The sequence below is a fragment of the Tetrao urogallus genome (assembly GCF_951394365.1).
Source record: "Tetrao urogallus genome assembly, chromosome: 14".
Classification (NCBI taxonomy): Eukaryota; Metazoa; Chordata; class Aves; order Galliformes; family Phasianidae; genus Tetrao; species Tetrao urogallus.
In genome coordinates this window covers 4,391,464-4,405,769 of record NC_136827.1, presented here as the reverse complement: position 1 = coordinate 4,405,769, position 14,306 = coordinate 4,391,464, and the positions used below count along the sequence as shown (strand labels likewise).

At 38.6% G+C, this 14,306-nt stretch overlaps 1 protein-coding gene across 6 annotated transcripts in view; it reads left to right on the top strand.

Moving 5' to 3' along the window:
- Window positions 1-14,306, top strand: part of TENM2 (teneurin transmembrane protein 2) — a gene marked incomplete at both ends in the record, with an annotated part of 471,616 nt that overhangs the window by 450,991 nt on the left and 6,319 nt on the right. For all 6 annotated transcript variants that reach the window (XM_079542339.1, XM_079542338.1, XM_079542337.1 and 3 more), the window contains 6 exons: window positions 625-857; window positions 1,821-1,975; window positions 2,455-3,329; window positions 7,752-7,927; window positions 9,501-9,736; window positions 13,746-14,042. In XM_079542339.1, the coding sequence (XP_079398465.1) occupies window positions 625-857; window positions 1,821-1,975; window positions 2,455-3,329; window positions 7,752-7,927; window positions 9,501-9,736; window positions 13,746-14,042 (1,972 nt within the window). The remainder of the gene's footprint in view (window positions 1-624; window positions 858-1,820; window positions 1,976-2,454; window positions 3,330-7,751; window positions 7,928-9,500; window positions 9,737-13,745; window positions 14,043-14,306) is intronic.

Sequence of the window (14,306 nt, the reverse complement as noted above, 5' to 3'; positions counted from 1 at the left end):
TCTCAAACTGAGGACCAGTTTGTCAGTAACAGAAGGTTTGGAGTTAAAGTCAGACACTCGGGGTCTCTCTGGTTTTAGTTACATAACCAACTTCATCTACCGTAAATGAGATTCTTGATAAGAATGAATGAGAATGAATTTGCTTTAGGAATAAATTTGTTATGCTTCTGCCTTCTATTTATGCAAGACCACACAAATCTTGTGGCATAATATATGTAACTCAGGAGCTGACTTTTTTTATCTTACTCCTATTACTTCTCCTTTCAGGAGAAGGGTGGTGTTAGCAGGTAGATATAAGCCAAAGAGAATGGACCTAAAGCACATTTGGAGAGCTAAAAAGATCAAGGAGAAAGTCCACTGTATGGTTCTGGCTTATTGGGCTTTGTTATGCAGTGTTTGGTGTAGCAAAGAGCGTGAGATTTGGAATGACTGTCCTGAAACGCTGGCCGGTCCCTAACCAAGTTAAATCTTCAAACAGAACTTCTTCAGACCCCAACTCTGTATGAAGGTGTCAGACTTTCTTTCCAGATCTCAGTGTGTCTGATGAATATCTACACTCTGAAAGCCTGTGAAGTTTTTGGGTTGCTCAGCTCTTTTTGTTTCATGCTTCCTTTTTCTCTAAAGCAACAATCCTGCTCACAAATACTATCTGGCCGTGGACCCTGTTTCGGGCTCCCTGTACGTATCAGACACCAACAGCCGACGGATATACAAAGTCAAATCTCTCACTGGCATGAAAGACCTGGCTGGTAATTCTGAAGTGGTGGCGGGGACTGGAGAGCAATGCCTGCCCTTTGACGAAGCCAGATGTGGAGATGGAGGGAAAGCAGTGGACGCAACCCTAATGAGTCCTCGAGGTAACGTAATAAAAAAAAGGCAGAGAAAATGACTATGTGAGGCTACACTGGATGTGGAAATAATTATCTGGCAATTAAATCACTACTTGCTTGGTAATTTTTATTCCGTGCTTTAATTACAGTGGATTGGCAAGTGTTCGTGCTTTGTTTAGTTAAGCAAACTTTATTACCCCAGCACTGAATGCCACTGAATAAGAACAGAACAGAAATTAGCAGGGTACCACTTACTCCATGAAGCAAACATGAAAACTAGAAAACAAATCACTATTTGAGATACAGTATTTTGGGAAGAAAAACCACCCACTGTGGCATTTTTCTCTGCTTTCATATGTCGCCTTAGATGTCTCTGATTTTTAAAAAACAATTTTAAATGTAATGTAGAGATTTGGGAGACACACTGCTGTCCAAGTTCTGGATTAATCAGGTTTACTGCCAGGTGTTTCAGACACCTTTGTTTCTTTCTAATGGTTGAAAGTAACTAGATGATAGTAGAAGCGAAGAAAAATGAATAAAAACAAGAGGTCCTGTTCTTTGTTTAGGTAATAGTTTCTGTTTATATGTACAAAGTATGTTAATGGGACACAACAGCCCTACACAGCGGTTGAGAAGATAAAGCTTTCTCTTCTCCCCCTCGACAGTACAATGAGTACTGCTGCAACCAGTGTAAGGCAGAAAGCTTAGATGAGTATTTCACTTTCAGACCAAGAACTGAGCTAGGCATTACACCAAATTAAAGCAGGAAAGCCAAGTGAGAGTATGCCTGCCCTCCTTCATGACAAGCAGCAGCGTCATTCTGTGCCTCCAAGAATTCACTTTTCATTTTTCTGTGCCTTTCCTCTTCAAGGATTTACAACTTGGAAGGCAGGAAAAGTAAACAAACACTGCCATCTTTAAACTTGTTAACATGATTAATCCTACCTTGAAGCTAGAAGCTTCACTGATGCCTGTTTTTCATACTTGCAGGAATTGCAGTGGATAAGTATGGACTCATGTATTTTGTTGATGCCACTATGATTCGAAAAGTGGATCAGAATGGAATTATATCAACTCTGCTGGGCTCCAATGACCTAACTGCTGTACGACCTCTGAGCTGTGATTCCAGCATGGATGTCAGCCAGGTAAACTCCTACGTTTTTTTACTTCTCAGCCTTAGAAGAGATGGGCAACTGTTTTGGATGACTTCCTGGCCACTTAAGAGATACATTATTTATTGCAAGATGATAGCATGTTTGATTCATTATTGAGATGAATGAACTATCCTTTTACTGTGGTTAATGCAGGTTATTTATGCAACAATAGTGAAATAAGGTTGAGATAATGGAAGTAATTGTCTTAATTGCCTGTTTTTCTGTAATTATTGTAGAGTTTCCACAATGTAGCATTCATTCTTTGCACCGAAACACAATTCGCCAAAGTTACCATTGCACATAGCTTTAATATTTCCAAGAAAGAAAATGATTGTTTGAAATAGTTGCAGTTTCATGATTTGCGCTGATAAACCCCTCACTAATTTGCTGTTATTACACATGGAATTTTAAACACTAGAAGTGTACTTTTCAGTTATGAGTTTTACAGTAATAATTTGTGCAACTCATAGGTACGGCTGGAGTGGCCTACTGATCTCGCTGTCAATCCCATGGACAACTCACTTTATGTCCTAGAGAACAATGTTATTTTACGGATCACAGAAAACCATCAAGTTAGCATTATTGCTGGACGCCCCATGCACTGCCAGGTTCCTGGTATAGACTACTCTCTTAGCAAACTGGCTATTCATTCTGCACTTGAATCAGCCAGTGCCATTGCCATCTCACACACAGGAGTTCTTTACATCAGTGAGACAGATGAAAAAAAAATTAATCGGCTACGCCAGGTAACTACCAATGGAGAAATATGCCTTCTTGCAGGGGCAGCTTCAGACTGTGATTGCAAAAATGATGTCAACTGTAATTGCTATTCTGGGGATGATGGGTATGCCACTGATGCCATCTTAAATTCACCATCTTCCTTAGCTGTGGCCCCAGATGGTACCATCTACATAGCTGATCTCGGAAATATCCGCATTAGGGCTGTCAGTAAAAACAGGCCCATTCTTAATTCTTTTAACCAATATGAAGCTGCATCTCCAGGAGAACAGGAGCTGTATGTCTTCAATGCTGATGGGATTCACCAGTACACTCTCAGCCTTGTTACCGGGGAGTACTTGTACAATTTCACCTATAGCAGCGATAATGATGTCACGGAGGTGATGGACAGCAATGGCAACTCCTTGAAGGTCCGTCGGGATGCCAGTGGAATGCCCCGCCATTTACTGATGCCTGATAATCAGATTGTCACGCTGGCTGTTGGCACTAATGGTGGACTCAAACTAGTCTCAACGCAGACCCTGGAACTTGGATTAATGACTTATAATGGAAACAGTGGTCTCTTAGCAACGAAGAGTGATGAAACAGGATGGACAACATTTTATGAGTAAGAATGTTTTTGGATATATTAAGCGTACTTTTATTTTTCAAACGGTAGTGATGGGGCCCTGAAGTGATCCCACTGAAATTTGTTGTAGGCTTTTCACTGATACCGAATAAGGCCTTTGCACCTCAATCTATTATGATGCTGGACATAATTAAGTGGCTGCTTGATTTCATCGGTTTTGCCGTGTCCTTTAGGTGGGTACGGAACCACCTAAACTCCTGCCCATAGTTTGAGGCCAGTGAGGAAGTTTACTACCTCCAGCACGAAGGACTGTGTGCGACATTCAGAAACGTGCTTTTGTTTTGCCAGCTTGGGCCCCTGTTCCCAGTCGCCAGCAAGAATGCAGATAATTTGAATCCAAGCCAGCCCCCAGCAATCTGTGGCTCCTACTGAGTTGCCTGTGTCTATAAACCTTAATACCATGGTTTCTTTCTTTTAGAGCTCAAATTATCTTTCTATTCAGGCTCATATATTACTCATGGTTGATAAAATGTTGATTAACTTTACTGATTGTTCATTCTTGAGACAAGTGAGGAAATTACATCCCCAGCTATCTGTCAGACCCCTGTGTAACTCACATAATTTGTTGATAACCCAAGAGCACATTGGTGTTCATGAGCGCATAGATTAAAAAGCCAGAATTTTCTCTTTAAATGGAATTCATCAGATGAGGTTCAAAAGCATATTAAGAATCTAGAAAAAACAGTCAGTTTTCTCTTTAATAATTTCCATATTTTTAGTAGTCTTATTGCCATTTATTGACCAAAACCTTTTTAGAATGAAGCTAGATGGAATATTGTAAATGTATGTATGACTTCTGAGTATGGTAAGTCTGATGCCTCTATTTTTTTTTTCAGGGAAGTAACTGTTTATTACTAAATGCCATTTCTCAAGTTACCAGCTAGAAAGTATAAACAGGATCTTATGTTTGACTTTAAATTATGGCTTTATTTTTAAGGTTACAGAATGGTGATAATGCACACCTTTTTTGTTTATTAATGCATTCAGCTTGGCCAACATTTTTTTTATTTTTTAGAGAAAACTAATGCAGGATTATAAGGAGTGGTGTTCTGTCTGCTCAAAATACATCGAAATTAGCATTGCTCATCACGGCTTTGCCCACCTTGCCTTTTCCTTGCAAAGGAAGGCAGTGCCCTCTCGTGGTCCTCCTCTTACGTGGCCCTGGAAATTGAACAAGCCCTGGTTTTCACAAGGACTCGGTAGAGATCCGAAGGTTTTTGCTCCTTAACATTTTAGCAAGGGTATTTCTGTACCAGGCGTTAGTTAGGAAAATAATCCAATTATTTTATTCCTCGTTTGTATAGCTGTGCCCAAACAATTCTCACAGAATTCAGTTTGTTGCAATGTGTGCATGTCTATATGCAAGAACGCACGCACACCAACTATTTTAATGTACAGTGAATACAAATATGCAATGAAACTGTGCTCTAACTGGAGTAACAGAAGCTCTGTGACTTCAGTATATCCAGAATCCACCTCAAGTGAAGACACTCAGATGGCCTTATCAGATCTCATTCATCCAGCCTGATGCTGTGTCGTGCTGTGATGTGTATTAGCTGCGTCCAGCAAAGGCACGATAAGTCCCAGAGTGATCAGTATATTTTTATATTGCCAACTTTTTTTTCTAACTTGATGAGAATCAGGTTTGTGTCATGAAGAAGAAAGTTAGATAAGCATTTAATTCCTGCATATCTCTATTCTTATTATTCAGATAGATGCCTGGTTTTTGTAGTCTGCTAAGCACTCGCTCTCAAGAATACATAAATTCAAAAGAAATCTCAATAATATGTCACTTCTAAATTACAGAGTACATAAAAGTTTTCTGGTTTATTTAGCTTGAATTTTTTACCTTTCATGTTTTTTTAATAGGATTTTATTGATGCAGTGCATAAAACAGTAGTGCCTCCTTTCTATACACTGGTATTGCAATCTGTATATATTATTAGGTAGTGGTTCTTTTATGCCTAGCTCGTAAACTAAACAGTCTGCAGATCATAGAGAGTACAATTGTGCTATAAGCCCTTCTTTGTTTTCTTTTTTTTGATCTGCCATTTTTGTTTTCAAACACTGTGACCAGCACTGGGGAAAATGCCCTGGGAGATGGAAGGGGCAAAACAGTGATTTGTAGAAATAGCATTAGAATATTTCCGTTCTTCTGTTTCAGTCTCTGTACATCCTCATTCATATTTACTTTTAGGCTGTCCTTGGACTTCAAACAGAGATTTTCAGTGAGTAGCCCACAGCAATCCCTAGGAATTTTTCCTGAGTTAATTAAAAACCCAGCAATGTGAATGAGAAGTTTAAATTAATCTGTCTCATTTGCATTACCTAAAATATATCTGCTGATGTGGAATTTCACCAGCCATTTTTCTGGATATTCACCAAGCTCTACAGCTTTCTCTGAGTCTAAAGCCACACATAAACTTTTGTAGTTTTGCCCTATGTAATATTGTCCCTTCTGCAGTATTTGGCACCTAAGTATTCTCTTCATACCTTTGCTAATCACTAGGCATGCAGAGTTGTCACATGCAGATCCTTAGGGGGTATCCCACTATTAACCTTTTAGATTTCCAAAGGTATATTTTTGGTGCTTCTTGTTTCCCTTGCTAGGTGGATGTTTGGCTGGATCAAGTTCTCTCCTTATCTATGCTTTCTGAGTAATTTCAGTATTTCTTATAAATACTTTTATAAAGACTTAACCAAAACCCTTTTTGTAGGTTACCTAAATGTATTGTGTTTTATCTAGTATATGGTTGACAGAGTAAATATCTGTCTATCTATCTATCTATCTATCTATCTATCTATCTATCTATCTATCTATTTCTCTACCTATAGTAATGGGTAGAAACTTGTGGCTTTTATTAAGAAAAACCATGCTGCTTTATCTTTATTTGAACCTGAACTGCTTGAATGAACACACTATATTATTGGTTCCTTCCAGGTCGCATGATGCTTTGTTTTATTGATTTACTTCTTTGCCTAACCCTTCCGTTGGTTCTGGTAAGACTTGTTGCTCCACAGGTGATTTTTTTCCTTCCTCCTCCATATTCAGTTGAATGAGTGCAACCAATTGCAATGGATTGAAAGGCATAATTTATATTTGCGTTAACTGAGGAGCTTATTTTGTATGTTAATCTTGGAGATAGTCTGTACAGTTCAGGTGGCCCACTTTGAGATTTCTTAATGATTTAATTGTAAAAAATCACGTTGAAAGCACTGATTTTTTTTCTTCTTTGCAGCTAAACACTGACCTACAAAGAAATGATCCAGCTTTGTGATACTAAATGTTCTGCTCTTCTCTTCTCCTACTCTCAGGCAATGCAATGGATTTACCAGTTCTCTTCCAGGCTTCCCACTCCCTGGATTTCTACATCCAAAGGATGACCAGTTGGTTTCAGTCTTTACCTAAACTTTTCCCTTTATCTACACAGGACATTTTTTCTTGTCTTTCTCCTTTGCGCTTTGGTAGCGGCTGGGTGAGAGACTTGCACAAATAGAGAATTGCAGCAACTAGAGGAATGCTGATTTTGTGTTTCAGGTCCCCATTTCTTGCCCTTAAAAGATCCAAGGGATTGCTTCTTTAGCATATGTATGCACAGAAATACAGCATACAAAAGGAAAGGGAGAAACAGAATAATTCAATTTCTGGCAGCATTCCTTCTTTGCCTCCTCCCCAGGCTTTATACCTCTAAATAAACTTAACTGCTTCTGTAAGGTCGATAACCTAATGGAGAGCCCTTTTACCTTTGTTTTTTATTTTTGTGCCTCGGGAGCACTTAATCCATCTTCTAAGGTGTATTCTGAGTGCTGACTGCTGCCCTCTGTGCAACTCCAACCTATCCCGTGCCTTAACTTCTTACCATTTATCTATATGGGCAAAAGACTCACCCCAAAAGGCAATGCAGTACCACAGATAAAACCTAAATGAAATTATTATGTTCTCAAGTTGATGTCTTTTTTGATCTCTTATGGCAAATTTACTCCTTGATATGTCATTTAAAGTCATACTTAGTAATTTCCACTAAATATTCAATTGCAAATGTGGAACGTAGTATCATAATGGTGCCACATCCTTAAGAGTTAAATGCAGCAATCAAAATACAGATGAATTTACTAATTATAATGGATCCACATATCACTCTGTATAACCGTAAGAATTTAATTGATTTTAAAAGAGACTAGTCTGGATTTACACTGATGGAGTTGAGATCAGTATCTCTAAAATTAATATTTCATCATCATAGACCCTTTCAACAACAGAGAAATAGATATAGCCAGGATGTTCTTGAAAATCTGTTTCATTCTGTATTTTTGCAAAAATTTGGTGCATTATTAATACATTGGGTATTGAAATGAACATATATCCTCATGCTTTTTTGCTCTTACTAACTTTTCTATTAGCTATGATCATGAAGGGCGCCTGACCAATGTAACACGTCCCACTGGAGTGGTAACTAGCCTTCATCGAGAAATGGAAAAGTCTATTACCATCGACATTGAGAATTCTAATCGGGATGATGATGTCACGGTCATCACAAATCTCTCCTCTGTGGAGGCTTCCTATACAGTTGTTCAAGGTACCAAAGTGCACTTCTCAGCACATCTCCTAACCACACACACAATTTGAGAAAGCAATTCTCAAAATATTTGTGTCATAAGTACAGTCATGAGCAGGGGAAAAATGATAAGGTTTGCAAGACAAAATCCCATAGAGCTCATTCCTAAAATGACAGGTCTTCAGGACAGGTAAGAGACATTTCACAATCATACTTTGTGTCAAATACATGTGGTCGTTTTCTGCTGATGAAAGTTAGTCCTGCTGTTACCTCTTGTGTCAGGTTCTCTTTACCCACTAATACTGCTTTCTGTACTTCACTGCAAAATCTGACTTTGCTGCCACAAAATGTAGCCTGGCTGATGAATGTTGACTGTCTATGTAAAAATCCTTGTGGAGAAAGAGGCTCAGGTACCTTTTGTGATTAGACATGAATCTTTCAAATGTATGCACTACCATTAAATAAAATGTAAAACAGCACCAGTGGATGGTCTTGTGCCCCAGTTAGCGCATGAGAGAATGGTGTAACGCCCCAAGTATGTCCAAAAAGGTTAGCAACAAAATGGTTAAATGTTTGTGTAGATCTTCCCAGCACCACCCAAGCATTGTATCTGACAAACTGAAAGCAGTCACAGTTATCAAAGACACGCTGAAAGGAATTTGATGAATGATGAGGGCTTTTAAATTAAGATAGAATGTCACTGCCATAAGAATATCGTCACTGAAAAATAGCCTCCTCCTGACATAAACGTCAACATTTACAGACTGTTATACTGCGACATGTCTGGTTCCAAAGTCTTTCTTTCTCTTCTACCGGATGATTAATTATGTAGATGCTGTCCTTTTGTCAGACAAATATTGATGCTTTGGTGACAGTTGCCCGCTGTAGCCCTCTCTCCTCATTGTCTTAGAACAGAGCTCACTGTGTCAAAGCTGGGAGAATAGCACTGCCGTCAAAGTACTGGATTATTTTTATAACTTTCCTCAGCAAGCAGAAAGGCCGGGGTGTGATTGGCTAGTGCAGTTCTTGTGTGGCACAATGAAGAATGACAAATAAAGGACTGTGGCTGCCAGCTTGTATTGTTGGAGCCTCGTACCTTGAGGATTTAAAGCTAAACTAATTCTGTTCAAAGCGCCTGCTTGGAGACAGTTTCTAAACAGACAGGAAAAGAAGAGGAGCTTACTTGGTCACACACAGAAAGAGTCTAACAGTTGTGTGGGTTTTTTTTCTTTTTATCCTAGAGCTTAATGTTTTATTGTTTATCCAGCAGTTCAGTTTTCAGGACTTTTTGCTCATATTAGAAATAAATTACGTGGTTGCAGTATATCACTGTGCATTTTGATTCATAATTAAGACTAAAGGGAAAATGTAATGAAATAAACATAGTATCTCTCTGCAGGCTCACTGTTACACTACTGTTCTTTACATGAATCAGTAACATCTGTAATTTCCACCATAGTACCACGTAAGTGGTAATTGCAGGCTGACTTCATTTAACATCAACAGGAGTGCAATAAAAAAGCAATCAAATTAAGCTATATGTTTTCTTTATGACTGGAGTAGCTAAATTATTTTCTTTTCGTTATTGCTGTAGATCAAGTGAGGAACAGCTACCAGCTCTGTAATAATGGTACTTTGAGAGTGATGTATGCCAATGGCATGAGTATTAGCTTTCACAGCGAACCTCATGTCCTGGCTGGGACAGTAACTCCCACCATAGGACGATGTAATATTTCTCTACCAATGGAGAATGGTTTGAACTCAATTGAATGGCGTCTGAGGAAAGAACAGATTAAAGGCAAAGTGACTGTGTTTGGAAGAAAGCTCAGGGTAAGTAGAATTACTGTAGTGGCAGCATTACAATAATGATCTTTTCTTCTGTGGGCTGACAGCTTTCCATTTGAAGAACACATCTTTTCTATTTTCACTTCTTTAAAATGTGTGACTCTAGGATTGTCTTTGGTGTGAGAATCTCTTTATTTGAGAGGCCAGTTAAGTACGTGGAATCATCTGTAATAAGCTACAGAAATTTCATCCACAAGAGGTTGGTAAAAATATCCAGAATATTGCTGCAAGTGAGAAAAAAAAAGAAGCTGACCACTTGTAAAAATCCCATGTCACTCTTAACCACAGTCAGTCCTCTGAAGCACACACAGAGTTTGAGCTGTTACATTCTGCTTACCTAAAATCCCCCTACAGTTTCATCCAGTCTGGCAGACTGTGTCGATTCCCTTTCCTAAATGGCATGGTTGGAAAATAATTGCCATAATTACAAAGTCATAAGCATAGGAAATGAAAGACACTCCCATCATGTAAGCCATCCCCTACAAATTTAAAGATCTGCTATATCCAGATTGATCCCATTCTTTTCTCACCTACGCTCTTTTTCACCTGTTAAATATCCAAACGCTCTCTTGTTTCCTCAGTATATGCAATGTTGAGAGGATTTTCAGATACCAGGCAAGAAAAAATGTAGCGCTGATCCAGGTCTTGTTTATGTTAATAATTCTTTCGATATCATTGGTCATGAGATGCAATACTGTGTGTTCATGATGACCATAATAAATGTGGTGTATTTAGGCAACTACTTGTAAAACTAAATTAGACTGGCATGTTAAATTTTGGTATTTTCCTCTTGCTTAACATCTAATTCACATTCTTCCCTTATTTTCACAAATCCTCAGAATATGCACATATTCGTGTGAGAGGGAAGATTAGACAAAAAATTGAATGAGATTAGCAGGTAATCCTTAATGACTAAATTTCATGGCCGCGTAATTGATTTTTGATGTGTTGACCTGCACAAATTGACTGTAAGTAGAAAATAGATCTGCTCTGCATTTTGACTAGGTGTTCAAAATAAAAATAAATAGGACTTTAAAATGAAAACTGCTGTAATCCTAACTCTCGATACTAAAAATTTAATAGAGGTACTTGTGGTAATTAAATGGAATTAAACACATCTTCGAGCTGAAACCTTGCCTGAGATGGATTCTCTTGCATCATGTTTATGCAAATGAAAACACTGCTTTATCTAGCAGCACCTCAACATTTAATTGTCTGGTGTTAGTTCCTGTAACAATAATCACATATCCATTTAGCTCTTTTAAATGAAAATCACTGTGAGATTATAACAGGTTGAGTGGACTGAAAATGAAATCTGAAAACAAGGGAGAAAGCATAGAATTTATTTGCATCTCATTTATCCGAATTCATCTTTATAAATTGTTTAGTGAATGAAATATAGCAACTGTGTTGGGAAGTGGGTGTGGAGCAGTGCTGGGCAGGGCAGCTGTGGCAGCTGTGCCAGATGCAGTGCCCAGCAGCACCAGCCAGGCCACAGGGCCGCCCAGGGGAACACTTAGCAGCAAGTGTTCTTCTATGGACCTGGTTCTTATGAGAACCTACTGTTAATCTCCAGTCCTGCAGTCGCTCATTAAGTGTTAGCAGGGCTGAATGTGAATGCAAGTACAGCCCCTTTGTACTGGGGACAGTACAAAGCTGGAGACAACAGTGCAGTCATTCCTCTTATTGCTCTTATTGCTTCTCATGAGCGGTACCAGACACACAAACAGAAGTGAGGAGAAGTGGGAACCTCCTCCCCCTTAACCACCCACCACCAGTTCTCGTGCCACACTTCCAACATCTCGCTAGTATTTTCAGACAAGGCCTGGATCAGATTTTGTTCAGAAGAGTTTCTGATACACTGCAATTAAGTGATTTATTTAGTGAGACCTTTTACCAGCGCACAGAAGGGATGTTGCCCTATTGCCTCTTGTTCAGCAGCAGCGAGAGGAAGAGATGTGCACAGAAGTAGCAGAACAAAAGAGAAATGGCTTTTGAGATGATCCTCAGCCACGATATTTGCAGCAGTGTTATTAGTGTTCCCAAGAAGAGTGGGAGTTAGTCATTCTGCTTGGGTTTCTATATAATTAATGACACCACAATTAGACTCCGTAGCTTTACTTGTTTTACAAACAAAAATGAAGTTACTGAGTTATCCAAACAGAGGCTTCTTTATTCCCCGAGTGCTGTTTATGTGGTGTAATCATTTCAAAAAACTAACATTTGGGTTATCTTTGGGGGAAAATGAAATCTAATTCCCTTTATAGTGTCTTTGGGAAAAGGGAAGATCTTTCTGAAATACTTGTTAAAAAAACTCTGCCTATCATTTAAAAAACCAAGTTCTTTCTGTCATATCCTACTCTTTTATTTTAATGTTACAGCTACATACTTCTGAGAAGTGAAAGCTCTGTCCTGCTTCACCAAGACCTTTGTGCAGCAAAGGGCTTTGACATGTCTTGATCATGAGAACTGACCTCATGTTTACAAAAGCAGAGTAACTGGCTGAGAAAGGGCTGGTGCCAACTTTGCCTCCCAGAGCCTTGTTTCCATTAACTTGGGACAGCAGAGCATGATCCATTTTGCCAAGATGTTTTTAAAACCACGCCGTGCCTTTGCTTTGACTCACAGGAAAAGTTGTTGCTGGAAAAGCATTTGGGAAAACCTACAGAAAAGCTTTTCCTAATGATTGCCACTGAGGAAATGCAGACTGTTAAAGAGCTAAATTTTATTAATGGAAAAAATGAGGATAATGAGCGATAATTTGAAATAATTACTTCTTTACAAACACAAAATCGTATTAATTTTAAATTTGCTGTCAGTGCAACTGAATTCCTACAGAGTCGGTTGTGATGGGAATTGGGTTTACCCCTGCCAGTGAAAAGATCTCTGAATAACTTTCATGTCTGCAAGAAAGGCTCAGGGTTAATTTACATATTGTTTGATGTGCGGTTTAATTTTGGATAACAGAAAACGTTGCTTAATCAAAGCTACTGAAAAATATAAGCTGAAGAACAAATTCCCAGAAACCAATGAATACTTTCTAAGCAGTCACTGCTGTCAAATGATATCTAATTTAAAGACTTGTACTTTATTAATGACGCATCTACAATTAAATTACTTAAGAAGCTTTATCAGATTATAGCATTAGCCTGAATTCTGTGGCTTAGCCTCCAGTGATTATTTTTATGTATCTCTCATTATAGTGCTTTCACTAGAAACCTCACCATTTTGCATTCTTATGCTCTTTTGTTTTGGCTTTGCTTTTGGTTGTGGTTTGTTTGTTGGTGGGTTTTTTGTTTTGTTTTGGTTTGGTTTTTTTTGCTTTTTGCTTTTTTTTTTTAATTCAAAAAAGAAGTAAAAAATCTTGGACTGAAACATTTCATGCTGTGCCTTTATTTGAAAACTAACTAAAAACTAGATGAGAAGAAAAATATTTAACCTAACTGCTTAGAACATTTGTTTTGCACAACTAGAAGTCCGTCCCAGCCTGCTCGACTGGGATTTTTGATCAGAAGAAATGAAATACACTGCAAGTAATTGAGCTGCTTGAGGAATCTGTTGAACATTTGGAAAGTAAATGAAGAAAACATTAATGACATGAATGAATAAGTGGGTGTTCCAATTAAGGTGCCTAAGTAGTTAAACCACCAAGAAGATATAACATTATATTTTTTTCTGTTGTCCATGAAGTCACTGTAGGGAAAAATGCTAAGTTAGAACTACTGGTGACAGATGTGAAACAGTTACTTCCATGCAAAATCACTCGTTTTGCTGCTAATTGTTAACAGTCTGCCATTCAGGAGCCAGGTATGCAGTACGTCTGTCCTTTGACGGGGGAATCCTTTGTACGATTACAGCTCTGGGTGACAGCCCAGTCAGACACATAAAGCATATCCTAAATTACTTAGAATGAAATATGAAAGCCTGTCAGTCTGAATCCTACACTTTCAACAATTCAGTGGTCACTGAATACAGCCTTCATTCATTTCAACAGGTTCATGGAAGGAATTTACTGTCCATTGATTACGACCGGAATATACGCACTGAAAAAATCTACGATGATCACCGCAAGTTCACCCTGAGGATAATTTACGATCAGCTGGGACGGCCCTTCCTCTGGCTGCCCAGCAGCGGCCTGGCTGCTGTCAACGTGTCCTATTTCTTCAACGGGCGCCTGGCGGGGCTTCAGCGCGGAGCCATGAGTGAAAGGACAGACATCGACAAGCAAGGCAGGATCATATCGCGCATGTTTGCAGATGGGAAGGTTTGGAGTTACACCTACCTAGAAAAAGTAGGTGCTGTCCTTTTACATTCTGACATTCGTTACAAAGAGACAGGACTACTTTACTTTGTTACTTCATTTTAAGCTCCATCTATAATAAATTCACACTGAAGTTACCCAAAAATATAATATATGCAGTTACATATTACAAAAGCTGCTAATAATCCCACTGTGCTTGATCTCAAATATTATTATTTTTCAATTAGTAACTGAATTTGACTTATTTTTTAATAGGAGATCCTTTTTTCATGGTTTGTATCTTTTGATATTTTC